The following is a 17,724-nucleotide window of genomic DNA, read 5'->3' on the forward strand; positions in this document are numbered from 1 at the left end:
ATGACATAGTGACTTCCTCAGGCTACAGTGAGTCACGGCAGAGGTAGAATTATGCTCATGGTTCTGATTTACATTTACTACAGCAGACTGGAGCTTTGCATACCTAGAGTGTGCAAATAAGGAAAGTATTGCCATCATGAGAAAATAACTGTTTAATTTAGGTGAGTTCTTAAATGAATACATCAATTTATTCCTGATAGAAAGCTTGAGCAGAGGAATTCATTTTCTTTTTCAATGATAGGAACCTTAAACATCAGCTTTTCAAACTTTCATCTTCTGGTGTGCTGAATGCCTATTAAGAGTAACATTTTGGAAACTGTTTTGATGGAAAGAAGAGGATAGTTGGATTACAAAGAATTTTATTCTGGATTAGGAATTTCAACCTGTTTTTTTAACCTGGTTTTTTTTTTTTTTTCTATACATCTTTATCCGCAACATAAGTACGTCTGATCTGAAGCTTCTGTAAACTCACAGCTGATAAAATTATTGAAGACTTAAACAAAATACTCACTGGGTTTTTTGTCTTTGTATAAAAATTTCTACTGTGATGGTTTTGTATTTCAGTAATTCCTTCTTAGTAGTGCTGTAATCCCCAAAAACACCTGTAGTTCTAAGATGACTGATTTAAGTTACTGCATTTATCCAGATCTCAGAAAAACAAACAAACAAAAAACCTGTAATCCAATTGCTGCGCATATCAGAAATTGAATTGTTCCATACTTAAGCAGACAAAAGTTGGGTTTTGTGTTTGTTTGTTTGTTTTTTCTCTTTTGGTATATAACTTTACTTCCAGAAACATATAAAATGATCATCTCTTCTCTTGCTTCCTTTGATTCTTCAGTCCCCCATCAACTGTTCAACAAATACCTTTAAAATATGTCAACTACATTTCACTATTTCTAATAGCAATAAATGTTGCTTTTTCTTCAGTGACCTATAGGAACCCTCAACTGTGCACCAAACATTATTCTTAGTAGATGCCATGTTAGGAAAACAGAGAATTTAAACTAACCCATCTTCTTCCAGCTGAGTTGCTGAAAAGCCTCCATCTCACCAAGCTGGAGGGCGCTATGAGACCAGATAGAATTGAATGATTTGATAATCAGTAGGAAAATTGTAGCTAAAAAAAAAATCATGCTTTGTCTGGGAAATAAGGAAGTAATGAAATATCTGCATCCAGTGGTTAAATATGGAGCTACTTGGTACTGTTTTCAGAGAAGTATGAATTTCAGAGCTTTCAAATTTGTATGATTCATTTCTCCTTAGTATCTGAATCATCAGATAGGTTGTGTTGGTTCTTTTTTTTTTGTTACTCAATAGATGTGCAATTAAAAAATTCTACCCAGTTTCATAGAAGCTGACATAAATTGTTCTAAACTGAATTTTTAAAAAATAAAAAAATAAGAGTACACAATAAATTTTTCCAATCACAGAGGGAATGAACAAACTCTGCTTATGTAACAATTTTTTTCACCTAATTACCTGTTAAAAGAAACACTTCCATGAAAGAACCATACAATCTCCTATTCATTTTGTATAAAGAAAAAACAAATATGCAAATTGGAGTGCATGACATTATTGTTAACTAGTACCGTTCACAAACTTGCTTCCATCAGTAAGCAAACTGAATAGAAACAACAACACAGTAATACAGGCTTTGAAAATAATTAGGTTTTGTAGAAGGAACCCCTGAGATCTTCATGATGTATTTTTTATGAATTCCTCGTATGTCCATTTTTCTTTGATTCTGTAATAAATTTGTAGGGAACAGAAAGTGCCAAATCTTTTGGTCAGAAAAAGCCTCTATATTTTGAATACATATAAATAAAAACCCAACAGTGTTTTATTTCTGTGGCATGGTTTCTCTGCATAATGCATTGTGTCCTAAATAAGAGGTTTGTAATATACTCTACTCATGCAATTTGGCAGTATTTTAATTAAAACTTTTCTAAATATACTAATAAAAAATAAAAGATTTACCAAGCTGCTTACTATCATTTTTCATATTTCCACATGAGTACACTGTCTAAAAAAAGAAAAAAAAGGAAAAGAAATAAATCAAAAGGCTTGTGAGCTGTTGCTTCATTTGCACATCCAAGAGCAGCTTCCTGTTACTTTATCTGTTGAAGCAGTTTCTCTTCTCAGAATCAGACGCTGATTACCCTACTGACTGTAGAGGAGTAAAACCGCTCTGTGGGAACGTTTGATTCTCTAGGTAAGTGCACAAAATTGAAGAAGTCAGTGGATAGATTGTTTATGTTGTGATACAGGTTTTATCCTAGCTCTCCTTTAATGTGATGCTGACATTATGCAACAGTAACACAAAAAGAGGCTGGAAAATGCTGCTCTGGGGGAAGTAATATTCCACCCCCCAACACAAGTGAAATGTACTTTTTTAACTTCGAAATGAAACAAGGGCAAATAACTTCAAAATAATGAGTTAGAAAAGACATGACAGCTTGATTTTTTACTGTAGTAGTACTGCCATGATCAAAATACCTATTGCTTAGAGAAAGAAAGGAGAAAGGATGGAAGGATTTGGGCATAAGTTTTGAGGATTCCAACCTGTCCTGTACTCATTGTAAAATTGCCTCACAAAGCATTCCAGAAGCTCTTCTATTTTTGTTCTTTAGTATTTTATTGCATTAACAAGGTAGTCAGCATTGCTTATGTGAATATACACCATCATTAAAACCTGGCAGAAAAACAAGCTGTTCTAAAAGTATCTTTCTAGAGTACAAGGCATAATGAAAATGAAAATATTTTCTACAGCATCTTTCTATACGTATAGAAAAAAAAACCACGATGCACAGAAAGTTATAGCAAAATGATGTTCATCCATGTGGCCCATGTTTTTAAATATATATACATATATATTTTTATTTGTTTACATCAATGAAATCTCTATGCTCTATTAAAAATAAATAAATAAATAAATAAATAAATCCCTGAATTGTATCTCAAAGTTAAAAAGGCTGAATTCTTTCAAATCTAATTGAATTTCTACTGAATCTCAGTGAGCTGTGAGAAAAATAGTGTTGCATGTGAATAAATCCCTTTCATTTTAAGCAAAAATGTCCACATTACTGGAGGACATATTTCAGCTCTTCAACTGAAGGTTTTCAGAATTAAGTTTTGAGATCTTGTCATTAAAGAAAATATCCAGTGATGGGTGGTCCTTGTACTTCAGGAAATCAGTCTAGCTATGTAACTTATCTTAAGAACATAAATCAATCTGCTTCAGTGAACTTGGTTAGAGAAAGAACAAATCTGTCTTTCCATCTTATGTCTGAAAACAGAGTAGCACTAGTACAGCAACTACTCTACAGATCTAGCTGATACAGTAGTATTTTCTTGAGTCTTATCTAAAAAGCCAAGTACATTCAAAAGTGTATCATGGTGTAATGTGATGTACTTTTTACCTCAGCTTCCCCTTTTATGAAAATGAATTTTAAATAAAGAACACGCAGTGAAAATTGTGGATGTTTCCAAAATTAAACCGGTGGTTTTAGTGACCAAATTTCCTGTTTTTAATACAAAATCCTCACAGTCTGCTCCATCTTTCATAATTTTCCACACTGTGGCAGGTTTGTTGGATTTTTTTATTTTTATTTTTTAAAAATACTCTTCCAGCCTTTGTTTAGAAGTTTTTTTTTACAGAGTATGGAACGTCCATTTTGTATTTGTGCTTATGAAAGGATAAGTGCATACTTTGTTACTTTCAAAATGTCATAAATGTTGAGACTGTGAAATCTTTGAATCTAAATTAGATTCTGCAGAAATACATGAATACCAGCACATTATGTAATATTCCTGAAATGAGTTTATAAGCTTGTCTCCCTACATTACTTGATGTGTATCATTTACTAGGCCATTTCTCTAATTTTTACATCTGACTGCAAGTTATCTTTTTTTTTTCTCCAGAGTTCCTTTAATAGCAGATTTTATATAGCAAAATGGCAAAGATTTTGGGGCAATTATAGGCATTGGTCTGAAAGAGAGAGTCGAGTATTGAGAAATATACTACGGACAAAACTAGCGGGTACACTCAGAAGATGAGAAAAAACTTGGAAGTGCTTCAGATCGTATTTTCAGGTAAGAAAAATTATTTTATGTTACACAGCCATAATTATCAGAGAAGTCTAAGCAAGGAAGTATGATATGAAAAGGCTTCCCTGATAGAAGATCTCAGAAAAATATGTAAAGAAATATGTTGTAATCAGTTGCAAAACAGATCTTTCTGCTTTTAAGTTTTTGCTCAAAAAACTACAATGTATGTTGTGATATTCTTCACTTGCTGGCTTTGTGACACACTTCATTATAGGTCATCAATACATGCCAGAATGACACACTTTTTAGCATGTCCTCGTATAAGTAGCACTGATAATGTGTCATTAGAGCTGAGACATGTATTACCTGGGAAGTTCAGACAGCCTCCTGGGCTTTGTCCATAGAAACTATTGAAGATACTGGTTGAAAGAAGGCCATGAGGTACTGTGAACATGAAGGACAGAAAAACTGACAAGGTGGGAAATTTCATGTGATCTCAGCATGCTTATTTATTTATTTATTTATATTATCTTCAATGTCCCAGCCTCCTATTTTCCAGTTGTAGCTTACATTGTTCATTCCTTAAGGCAGGTAGCCAGAGAGCAAAGCAAGGTCTTGCCTTAAAGAACATACAGTTTGTTCAGGCAGGTGCAACATACTGCTGAGTGTTATGATCAGTGAGATCAGTGGAGGAAAACTGTTAAAAACAGTTAAAAGTAGATAGCTGGAGGTGGGTTTGTTGGTCTGTAAGTCAGTACGAATGAGCTGATAAAGCCACCAGTGGGAGGAGACAAGTCAGGAGCTTTAGGGATGTTGAGTCTATAATATAACAAGTCAGTTAACAATGGAGAAAGACTTTGTGGGGGAGGGAAAAGGAATTCCTATTTCTCAGTCACATGACAAATATAAACACTGTCTCATGCACTTACTGCTGCATTGCATACATGCTTCTGAAAGGGCATGTTTCCCTGCAAGGTATGTGATGATTAGAATGATTAGAAAATGATTAGAAGAAGAGAGATATTTTTATCTGTTACTTATCTGCAAATATTTGCATTGCTTTGGACAAAAAGTGGGCCAGGAAAACCCTGAGATCCAATTTCTAGGCTTGATTTTTAATTTCCGATACCTATCTCTGCTGGTAAGCTTAACATGCCCTATTTACCATGCGGTTTTAATGAACCACACCAAGTAGCAGATACTTTATGTGTGCCTTGCATACAGACACTGCCTTTTTTTAAATAGTCATCTTGTAAATAAAGTTTCTCACTTGAACAGCTTGACGAGTCCTCAAGAATTTTCATTGCCTTTCAAGCATGTGAGTGATTTTTTTACTAACTGTGAAAAGTTAGCCAACTTGATCAAATAAAGCAATGGCTGTTAAAATGAAGTTTAGGCTAGTTCTCTCATTGCTCCATTTTTAATATATATATATATATGTGCATATATCAGTGAAAGTTTCTCGATAGAAAAGAAACATTCATGTAGCAACCTCTCAACAGTCTCTAAACCTATGTGGATTTCTCTGGTAAACCCGCAAACATCCACATGCATTCATCAGACTCATAAAGGGCAAAATGAGTTTACTCATCATTTAGGAAAATTCTTATATCATAAACTGTCTTCAGTTTGAGCTGGTTCATATGTGAGTATGCTTGTAAACAGTTCTATCTTGCAACCTACTCATTCTACAATCTCTTCATCTCCTCTGCTGGCAGTCTAGACTCAAAACAGAGATGAGTTGCTGAGGTGATCTCTGAAGCAGTTTGTACATTTATCAGCAGAGCTAGATCACAGCTTGTGTTTCCAAATGACAGAGCCATGATATAATCAGTGATTGCCAATTGTCTCATACCTATAGTAGCACCCCCTTTCTTACTGAATGGTCAGTTCCTGTGCTTCCAAAATTTATGCACCCAAATTTCCCAGTTGCAGTGCTCTAGTTAGAGCTGCCATTTGACTGGTATTTTCATGTCAAGGCTATTGACACCCATGGTTCTAATAGTGCCTAAGATGAGCTTAACTGCTAGTGATTTTACAAACTCATGAAAAGCAAGTACAATTTCTTAGAGGAAAGAAATGAGAAACTGTACACAGTCACTGTCTCATTGAAGTCTTAAGCCTGACAGATTTTCCTGTGCATTCCAGTAGCTTGACATATTTCACATAAACATTCCTGGGACATTCAGTAACCTTTGCTGGAATAGCATGACAAGTTATTGGGGGACTGCATACTAGTAAGAGATAGGGAAGTCTAAGGATGAGTAAGGGTGATTCATAACATGGGTACAACTTGGCCACTTGTTTTCTTCTGAGTGAATCCCAAGAGCTGGAGGTACCTGAATCCCCATCTTCCTATCCTTGTACCACCATTGTTTTAAAGAGAAGGAGGGTATCAGGAATAAGAAATCTGCCAAAACCTTATTCTTTTCATGTTTTTTTTTTGTGGTGCACTCTCCAATCTTTGACATTCTCGCAGGAGAGACCTGTGAGTGCAGGACTCTGCCTTTCTGATGTGTCTCAGTTATTCAATCTGCTTCTGCAGTATTAAGTTGTGTCTGACTGATCTTGACCCTCTTAGACATTGAGATTTTTCCCCTGCACTGTCCAGCTAGAGATTTTTAAATCTTTTGTTCTCCTACAATTTATATCTTCTAAATAATAAACAAAAATACCATCAAGAAGCTCAAAATGTTGTAGTAGCTGATTCTTTTTTCCTCTCAACAGAACGATGGAATCCTACCAAACAGATCCTGAGAAGCTAACAGATGAGCACCAATCAGACTACAGGCTAGTTTTTTTATTGTATCTGGGCTGGAATTAGCCCAAAACTACACATGGTGGACAATGAACTACACTGAGAAGTGCCATGATGATCACACCCTGGATAAGTATTTGTTTCCATTTGTGTACAGCATTGTGATGGTGATCAGTATTCCCATCAACTGCATATTCCTCTATGTGTCGAGCATTCAGATGAGGAAAAAGAACGAGCTGGCAGTCTACCTTTTTAGTCTGTCTCTGGCTGACCTTTTGTACTCTGTGATTCTGCCTCTGTGGATTGAGTATGCGTGGAATGGAGATAACTGGACACGCTCTGCCAGGCTTTGCCAGTTTTCTGCCTTCCTTATGTACATGAATTTTTACACCAGCACTGCATTTCTTGCTTGCATCTCTCTCGATAGGTACCTTGCATTAGTTCACCCCCTGAAGTTCCAGCACTTACGCACAAGAAGAATTTCACTGACTGTCAGCATAATTGTTTGGCTTCTGGAAGGTACCTTTAATTCAGTTATACTGATAAATAAAGAAGTATTTCATGATCCTTGCAATTCTACCAATCATATATTATGTTATGATAAATACCCCCTGGAATGGTGGCAAGCACAGCTGAACTTATTCCGGATATGCTCAGGGTACCTTCTTCCTTTGATAATCATTTTGTTTTGCTACCATAAAATCTACCAAGCAGTGAGCGGTAATCAAGCCACAGTAGACGAAGAGAAGAAAAAGGTCAGGAAACTTATACTGAACATCACAGTTACTTTCATTGTTTGTTTCACTCCTTATCATGTTGTATTGCTTATTAGGAGCATCAAAGAACCTCAGACCTCTAACCTAGAGATTTTACAGTCAATGTATAAGATCTACAGAATCTCACAAGCCTTTACAAGTTTGAATTGCATCGCCGATCCCATTCTTTACTGCTTTGTGAGTGAAACTGCACGAACAGACATTCTGAATTTGCTCAGGTGTTGTCTACAAAAGCGCGAAGGAAACCAACCAGAAGAACATGCTTTGTGCAGTTCTGCTACAAAGAGCAATGCACAGGTCACCTACAGATCTTCCTGTGAAACTGAGACTCTGTAAAACTTCTGTGAGAACATAGTCAAAGCAAAGGTGGATAACAAGGAGGAAAAAAAAATAAACCTTCCCTTGTCTGTATCAAAGTAAACCCCAAAATACTTTAATCTAGGTGAAACCAGAATAATAAGAATATATTGCGGAGTCAATTAAATCAGAGAGCATCATAACATTTCTTAAAATCAGGTGTGGTACATAAATTGGTGTCAACTAACAGTCAAGAAAAATGAACGTGACATACTGACAGAATTACAGTGGGTCCCCCAAAGAACTTCCTCCTGTCTCAGCTTGCTAGCTATCCTATGTCCTCAGTACACCTGTACTCAGCTGGAAGAAGGCTGAAGTCCTTTCAATCTAGTTTTCAAGTTTTAGCAGAAATCTAAAGTTCATCTGAGAAAGATTCTTCTGTAGGACAAACTGACAGTGTAATGATGATTCCTGCCTTTCTTTAATGACTCAAATTCTCCTTCAGCATGACCTCCTTAATTAACCTCTTAAAATTGTTTACCTGAGGTAGACAGTTACTTACCTGCTCTTATGCATTTTAGCTTTTGGAAAATGTATGTTCTAATGTATTATCTATCATATAGCATACAGTTTCATTAATTCGATTTCAGACAGTTGAAGATTCATTACTTAGAATGCATATAAGGAACCAATCTCAAGCCGCAGATAGATAACTAAGGCAATGTTTTACCTCATATATGCAGGGAGGAAATAATTTAAAGGATAGGTTTCATATCTGCCTGAAAGAAAAGACCTGTTTTCAGTCTAGCTTACTGACTGAAATCTGGAGTGCAGTTTTGTTTGTAGAGTCAAGGGAGCAAAAAGGTTTATATTCATTTACTTATTTAACCACAGCTGGAGGCCTCAGCTAGAGTTTCCAGGGCTCTCAGTCAGACTATTATATAAAAATAATAAATCAGTAAGCTGACAAATAGAACTAACAAGCCAATAAAGAACAAGGCAAAAAAACAACACAAGTATTGAAAAGGTTGAAGTTTAGCACAGATCAAAAATAGAGCTGCAATTGCAGGGAGCTGTTCACGTGGCTCACAGAAAGCAATGGCCGCATGTTCCAGTGAAAAGATGGTCAAGATTCGTCTCCTCTCAAACTTTTCACTTTTGGCCAGTTTTCAGGAAAAATGCTCAGTTGTGGTGGTTTCCCATTTTCAGAGAGGATGAAAAAATATTTCCACCAAAAATATGTCCCTCTAGCAAGTCTGTATTGGAAAGAATTTTGACCAGCAATTTTTAGCACACATCCAGGACTGGTATTATACTTGGAGGACCAGCATACTGTGGTCACAGTCAGTATGGAAATTCTTATGACAAGATCCCTCTGCACAGAAAATATCTCCATTGCAAAGAACCACTTTCATTCCACTGCTCCCGATTATGTGTATATTTTTGATTCATTTCACATTCTGAGAAGGGAGCTTGAGAGACTGAGGTCACTGGGAACGTTCAACCTGGAGAAGACTTTGGGGGTCCTAATGGCAGCCTTGCTATACCCACAGAGTGTTGAGAAGATAGAGCCAAGCTTTTCACAGCAGTACATAACAGAAGGACAAGAAAGTGTACGTAACTCAAAGCAAGAAAAATCAGAGCTGATAAAAGTAAATTTTTTTTAACTATGAAGACTGTCAAGCAGTGGATCATATGGCACCAAGAGGTCCTGTACTCTCCATCCTTGCAGATTTTCTAGATCAAACTGGACAAAGCCCTGAGCAACCTTGTCTGGCCTCATAGCAGACCATACTTGGAGCAGGAAATAGAACTAGAGACTTTCTTAGGTCCCTTCCAAACAAAATTACCATGTGATGCTATGAATTTTTATAAACATTTGTGTCATTATTCTGGCTACCTTCCTCTTTAAATATATTCCTTTCTCTTCTTTGTTTTTATCAATCTTTATACTGGATTTTATTTTGATGTGCTTTTTTCTTTAATTCCATTTTGTGTATTATGAAAGAAAAAGTACGCAAACATCAGTGCAAATTGCTTCACCACAGATATGTCCCTAAGAATATAATGTGTTATGCAATAGAATGAAATTTCACTGCAGCTCTGGAATAAAAGCAGAACTTATATTCACTGTAGCTTTACAGGGGAAAAAAAAAAAAAAATCTCAGAAATTTATTTCTACACATTCTACATGTAAAACAAAACAAACAAACTAACAAACAAAAGTTGGAAATCTAAAACTGTTGGGATTTAAGACTTTATTAAATAAAGGGTAATGACAACTAAAGCTAAACATTTATTCAAGTTTAACATGTGTCAGGAAGCAGTCAGAGCTGGCTGCTCTGCAAGGTACAGGGAACCAGGAACCAGAAAGCTCAACAGGGAGCTATGCAATCCCACAGCACCCAAGTGAGGTGTGCAGATAGGATCTGGTGATGGTAACCAGCATCAGCCAGCAGCCCTGGACAAATCCATAGCGACTAAGCATTCTGAGGCAGGGGAAGAGACCATAGAGTATGTATATTCAAGGTCCTGAGCCTGTTCAAAGAGCTTCTCTTCCACAAAATTTGGCCCTGTAATTTTATACCTTATAATTTTCCACCGTTGTTTATGAAAACCATAGCTTGGAGCAGTTTTTATTATTATCATTATTACTGATGGATGTTGTTGTTTGTTTTTTGTTTTTTTGTTTGTTTTTTTTTTTTGTAGCATCAGTTCTTATAATACCTCCCTACCTTACTGAAGATCCATTTTGAGATAAAGGAAATCAATATATAGCTGGCCCATGGGCTGGGCTCCATGAAGGAATTCAGATAAATTAGGGCCCACTTTAGGAAAATAAAACATGGATACCTAATCTCTTTGGCTGTTATGAAATGCTAGCTTTTATCTGTTCACTGTTTGTTAAAATGAGGAATCTGAGATGTGAAGACTGCAATGTCCTGTACTTCAATCATTTCTGTATTTACTTCAACACTTTTACATATTTTTTGCTTTTACATTTGCACTCTTTCATTCTCTCCAGATTTGTTTGTCCCAGCTCAAACAAATTTACTGTATGAAAATAAACATCAGTATTTTTTCAGAATCTCACAGTGTTACAGGAGAATAGATCAGTGAAAAATAAATTTCTTCATGCAGGTTCCAGTTCATTTACTATTGTTATTGAATATTTTGTATAGAACTCCTTGTAGCTCTGAAGAAAAAATCAGATGCAAGTTCACAGAAACTCCTTCTAAAGCAAGAACATTTCTTACACCAAAGAGTTTATAAAATCCAAAGATCTATTTAATGGCAAGAAGAAATACAGGAATTCAAATTCCATTCTTTCCCAACAGACAAGGCCTAAAATCACTAATGTAGAACCTTGGCGAGACACTAGTATCTATCTCTGTTCTCAAGCTATTCAATAAGAATAAGGATAATTAAAGGACTGTAATGGTAATTTATTTAATAACCAGTGTACAAAATGTCAGTGCTAAATGATATTGTTTTCAGCACAATAGCAGCAGAGATGAATTTATACATCAATAATTTACTACAAGCAGAATCTACCTTCCAGTAGTCCAGCAAAGATATAATACAACTTCTTAAGCTAGAAGTTTCTCAGAGAACTGTGGTGACTGCTGGTGCAATTTCAGATTTCATTCAAGCTGTGTTTCCTAGAATCATAGCCACAAGCTGTCTCATGGCATTCATGATGCAGTTCTTCTCTGATCCAACTACACAACTTAACATCAGTCCTGACGCACAGTGGACTTACAGGGACTAGCAGACACTCTCACTTAACATTTTTCTGAGTCTCTAACACGTCTGGCTTCAGAGCAACCGAGAAAGACAAAGCAAAACTTGAATTTCAGATATATTCCACTTCCTGTTTCCACTCACAGAGAATGACATTTAAAAATGATTCTCATTACTCCACTGACAAGTTTCTGAGACTGTCACTCTTTTATGCCAGTAAGGAAAGGACTGTAGTGCCATAGTTTAGCTACATGCCACTTTTCACATTGCTTACCAACATCACCAGTGCTGTTGGTCTAGTTCTCCAGTTTCTAACACAGCAAAGCAGCATCACCTTCATTTGCTCCCAGTCTCCACTGAGAATAGAGAAGAAAAAGGAGTGAAAGTGTTAGAGTACTTGGTACCAGTGCCCTAAGAAAGGGAACTGAAGTGTGGATTGGCACATATTAAGAGTGACTGCTGCAGCCACTGAAAATGGCCAGGGTTTTCCTTCCGTGAGACATCAGATATCTGTAGTTCCCTGTGAATGGCAGCCTACTCCTGCCCAGTATCACCCACTGCACTGTGCCACATCTGAAAAGCCATGGCCTAGTATTGATAGAGGGTGGGGAATAACAGGGAAAGTCCTTGTATATCTTCTAAATGTTTCTATGTTCTTTTTGTACAGCTGCACTATAATGCTGTTTTACTGATATAATGCTAGCCTAAAGGAAAGGTTTTTTTCTTCTTTTCAAATTGACTTTGAGTATTTTGTTGACAGACAATACAGACATCCAGCTCCTTTAAGTGGACTGTGAGAGACCTTGGGAAAAAAAAAATATGAAAAGAAAAAAAAACATCTCTTACAAGCTGTTACTTTAAATTTACTATTTTTAGAAACATAATTGCTATAGCAACAACTTCTTGGTTAAAGGTTCAATACCAGAGACAACAGATTCTTTTCTTCTTTTTTCCTTCCCTTCTGAACACAAAATCTGTTGCTAGATGAAAAACTAAGGTGGTGACAGATTTGGTAGAACTGCAGTCAGATATTGAACTGGGGTCCACTAACATATAACTATACATATAAAGATAACATTTAGTTTTATGTCTGTTACAGTGAACCTCATCAAAGTTTTTACAGTGGTTCTGTAGATATCTGGATGTGGTACATTGTCCTTCAGATGACACTGTAGATCATTTATCATAAGCAATCATTTATTGTCTCTTTCCAAGAGCTGTTGGTAATATCCACAAATGTGCTATATTCCATTTCAGCTGAAGCTTTATTTTTACTTGTAAAACCATAACCATACCTTTTGTTTCTCACCATTTAAAAGTTTCCTCTCTTTTAACAACAGATACATGAAAGTAACGGCTATATTTCCTGCCCCATATGAAGAAGCATTATTTCAAAGTCCTAGCACTTAAGCACAGTTAAGTGGTCTTACATCCACACTTGGAAGACTTATTACTGAGGAAAGCATGGAATAAATGTAGGCAGTAGCATTTAGCAGTTTAAAATTAGCTCCTTTGGAAAATGAAAAATTCAGCTCTGAAGTTTTTTGTTGTTGTTGTTGTTGTTTGGTTTTTGTTTTGTTTTTTTTTAAAATCCCTTCTACATCATTAGTAGATTCAAAACTTAACTGGCATATGCAGCTTTGAAAATATCAAGAAACACTTCTCACCATAACTCTACCAAGGAAAGGGCAATAATTTCCGTTATTTTCAGTCATGACTTCACCAGAAGTTTTTCATGTAGTTATCTGAAAGTTACAATTCTTGTACCTGAAGGTTCTCATAGCTTCCCTTATCTCAGTCTTGAAATTTTCGCAGAGTCTATGACTCTTAAATGCCTAAATGTAGCAGTGGAGGAAAAGAATTCTATATAAACTACATTTTAAATATCAGCATTTTAAATAAAGTCTTGGCACTTTGATTAAAATAAGATTTTTCCTCCTTTTGAAGCTTGATGTTCTTTTTACTTCTGCACAATACCAGGAACTAAGCCACAAAAAAGCATCAGACTAGAAACAAGAGGAAAGTCATAGAGTGCAGAAGTGAGGACTCAAGAACCCTACAAAGGGGATTTAACTGGAAGCCTTTACAAAGATTGCTAACTTGGTCTGTGTAGGTTTATCTTTGTTTTACACTCATTTAAAGTGATTACAGAGACACTAAAAATGAAACCACTCCCAGATACTTCTGTGGATTTCAGCCAACTATGCAGTTTACCTATTTTTAGTATTTCATTCAGAGAAACTAGGACCAGAGACTCTTCAAAACACAACCCACACAGGAAACATAAGATAACCAGTTCAGACACTGAGTGTAGCCCTTTCCTCAAGAACCCTGTCAATACACTGCAAAGTAATCAATTTGTAATTGCATAGAGAGGTGATAGTTATCCCTATGCTTGGTACACACTTTCTTGGAAATTCCTATTTTCCTGTTCAGCAAATTAATTTTGCTTTATTTGCTCTTGCACAGAACAAATGTAGCGTCTTCAACCAAAGAAACGTAGCAAAATACTTCACAAACATAGTTGGCTCAATTGTAATTGCAGTAAAAAGCCTGAAATGAGAGATCTGGGAGACTATCCTCACTAGGTGGCGATTTTGTTCCGCTTAGTCAGGACTTACTAGAAGAGAAGGGAAAAAATAAATAAATAAAAAAATCCTTGCTTTAAGATGTATTTCTTGCATAGAAGAAAAAAAGAAAAAAGGCAGTGTGCAAACAGAGCTGGCCCCTAAGTTTCCAGGAAGAGAGGGTGAGCTGTTGTAGTCCTTTCTGATTCAGCCTTGAGATGCTGCAAGCTACCAGGTTGTGAATCACCAGACCTGAGAACTAGAAGTTAAACATAGAAATACCACCATAAAACAAAAAACCTAGAGACCCTACCTGTAAATTATGAGCTTCCCGCAAGCCTAGATTTATCATTGATCATTTATTTATTGCTTATAATAATTTTTTGTAAAAAAACTTCTGTCTTCTTATTCCTTGCTATTTACTGTCTGTTTTACATAGACAGGCAGCAGGTCTCTGTATTGCTAAACAAAGCAAGATCTTCCAGTCTGCAGCCTGATGGGCCCCTCATTCCTGTGCCCATCCCACCATACTTCTTCATATGTCCTTCACGTGCTGCACTCCTGGGACTGGCACCAGTTCCAAGGCCTCACCTGTGCTCAGTCAGAGCTGCTGAAAGGCTTCCCTATGTCTTCCAAACCTCCCTATCTTATATATGGTACAACAAAGCATATAATGCATTTCACTGGACATTAACACTTCTCCTTTACCAGCCAGTTCTTCTCGTCAACCATTTATAGCAGATGAGCTCCAGGGGCAGCAGCTCTCTTACTATCAACCTCGAAGTATATATTGTTTTACTGAAGGACCTCTGAAACAGATTCATACTTTACCCACATTACAATTACGTGTTTCTTCACAGGTGCTCACTTCACTGAAGTACAATTAATCATTTTCCTCTGTTTCCTCAGTGGTCAGACCTTCCAAGTGCTGCACTAGAATCATGTTCTTCCACAACATTCCTCCAGTCTCTGCAGCATCTAATTTCACATCCCGGGCAGTACCTGCTCTCCCAAGGAGCTCACATTAAAATAAAGCTTTTCAGATGCTCCAAACACCTGCTTACAAGGACAATTGGGCCTCCTCATTCTATTAGCTGGAATACCAGTTCTATTATCCATTATGGTTTTGTTCAGTTCTTGTAATTTCTTTTCTCTATAACTATAGTCAATATTCCTTTATACTTTGCCATATTCATGGTTTTCTTTTTTTTCTACATGTAAGGAACAGACAGAACAATTACACAAGCCTCTTTGAGTACTTTAGTGACAGTTATGAGTCCTCTCAACCCCGAAGGCAAAATTTCATTAATTACTTAGCTTTTAAACAATTTTGGTCTTCATTTCAAAGTATTTATGTGTTTCAGGGAGCATTACGGAATGATTTAAAATCTCCAAATTGACTAGCTTTGTTTCTTTGTACTCAATTTTTATTCTAGACAATGTTATTCATATGACAAAGATGTAATTTCAATAATGTGATACTCTGAGAAGATTCCAAATGTCTGCAACTACAACGAGAAATTAAGCTAATTAACCCCAGCCACCAATATTACTATATTGCTCTGCCTTGCTTCCTTATATAACTAGAGGAACATTTATAAAATTATCTCTGTAAATGTTCTTACACCTTTATTATTAAACAACTCTGAGCAACTGACACTGGGAATATATACTATTATACTATTATTATACTTTTATACTATTATATAATATTATAATATTATAGGTTTAAGCTTGTTGGTGTTTTAGTTGTTGTGGTTTTTGTTGCTTTGTTTGTTTGTGTGTTTGGATGTTTTTTGTTCTGTTTTTTTTGTTTGTTTTTTGTTTTTTTGGAAGGGAGTGAACAACCTAAACAAAAAAGTTCACTAGACATTAATGTTTTGTCTGTGTTAACAAATGACATATTTACCACAGTGATATTCACAAGCAAAGCTGAAGAGAATTCTTTTGCAGCTGGAATAAACTCCTAAGCTGATCACCACAAAGTCCTATATACAATAAGAAAATAAACATGATGTCATCAAAACCAGCTTCCTCTTTAATGTGAGAACAGCCGACTTTCTGCTTTATGTTTCCCCTTTTCACATTTCCTGTTATTTGGTTATTTTGGTTCTTGCTAGCTGTATGGGAAAATACCTTCTTAATATAAAGTTTAAGTAACTTTAAAAATGTAGTTTTAACATTTAAACTTATTTGTAAAGTTTGCATCCTAACCTTAGAATACAACTACCACAATCTAAATTCATATTGAATTTCAAGCCATTACTAAAACCAGATGTCCTTAGAAAAGGTACAAGATGTTAGGTATGATACTAACTTGATTTTCAGTGGTTTCTGAGAAGCCTTTGAGAGGAGATATCCAGAACACACTGCAGCACAATCTCTGAGTCACACCAACCTACAGGAGTAGCTCTGAAGACTGAGACATAATTCTACAGGCAGTTTCAGATCTTTAGGTTAAATTACATTTCCCTTTTGAAATCTTTAAATTTTGCATGGGTAAATTAGTTCTTGTTGGTTGATAACAATGAATAAAACATAACCCAGTGGAAAGCATTAGCTTGAACCATTTTTATTCTGGTCTAAGTAATTCACAAACTCCAAGAGGAAAACTTCAACATAAAAGGTTCTTCCATAGAATTCTGCCCACTTTTGTGCTATGAAATAAGATTATAACCTGATTCTGGAAGACTGTATTTTAAACATATGAAGGCCACATTATATACAGATATTTGATGTTCAGTACCTCTCAGTTTTGGTGTAATTATTCCACTATATTATTCTGATAATTATTTATAAATATCTCCTTCAGAGAGCATGCTATTTCTAAATAAGAACAACTATATATCAGAATAAGATTCTGGTTCTTGGATAGAATTATTATTCTTGGGAAAGGGGGATGAGCACATTTTATTGATTTACATGTTTGTTTATCTTAATCAGAGCAATCACAAGTTCCTAAGAAGTTGCTCTGCTCATCCATTTTATAGTAGGCAAGACTCAGCAGACAGATCTCAGTGTCCTGCCATCCAGTAGAGCTACCCCTTACTTTTGGTCAGGGTTGAGACTGTGCTCCAGTGTTTCCTCCTAGGTGAAACTCAGGGATGCTACAGATACGTAACCTCAAATATATAAGCCCTCAAAGAAACGAGCTCCATTACAGATCAATAGAAACTGAACTTTGAATTGACTACATTGTGCAGTCAGGAACAGATCTTATTTTGTCTTTGGAGTATGTTAAGGCTCAAGAAGTAAGCCCCATAGCTCTGCAAACTGGCATGAGCCCTCCTAAATCAATGGCACTAGAGCTTTACATCTGCTATGGGACTAACCTTTGCAAATAGAGCCTGTTGCTGCTATGAGGAACGCTGGCTTTTTCCATCACTTCAGGCCAGGCTTTTATTTCAGAAAAGATTCAGGCTCACTAATCCTAGGTGCCACTCAGTACTCTGCTTGGTGCACACTGACTAGAAAATTGTCATATGCACACTGAAGGGGCCAGCAGGACAGACCATTACCCTTTAAGCACCAC

General features: G+C 36.2%; 1 protein-coding gene across 1 annotated transcript; it reads left to right on the forward strand.

Moving 5' to 3' along the window:
- Window positions 1-1,990: 1,990 nt before the first annotated feature.
- Window positions 1,991-16,218, forward strand: GPR65 (G protein-coupled receptor 65). The gene is made up of 3 exons (XM_015865412.2): window positions 1,991-2,215; window positions 3,925-4,095; window positions 6,778-16,218. The coding sequence occupies exon 3, from the start codon at window positions 6,898-6,900 to the stop codon at window positions 7,918-7,920; it is 1,023 nt and encodes a 340-aa protein (XP_015720898.1). The 5' UTR covers window positions 1,991-2,215; window positions 3,925-4,095; window positions 6,778-6,897; the 3' UTR covers window positions 7,921-16,218.
- The last annotated feature ends 1,506 nt before the right edge of the window (window positions 16,219-17,724 follow it).

This window comes from Coturnix japonica, chromosome 5, assembly GCF_001577835.2.
Source record: "Coturnix japonica isolate 7356 chromosome 5, Coturnix japonica 2.1, whole genome shotgun sequence".
Lineage (NCBI taxonomy): Eukaryota > Metazoa > Chordata > Aves > Galliformes > Phasianidae > Coturnix > Coturnix japonica.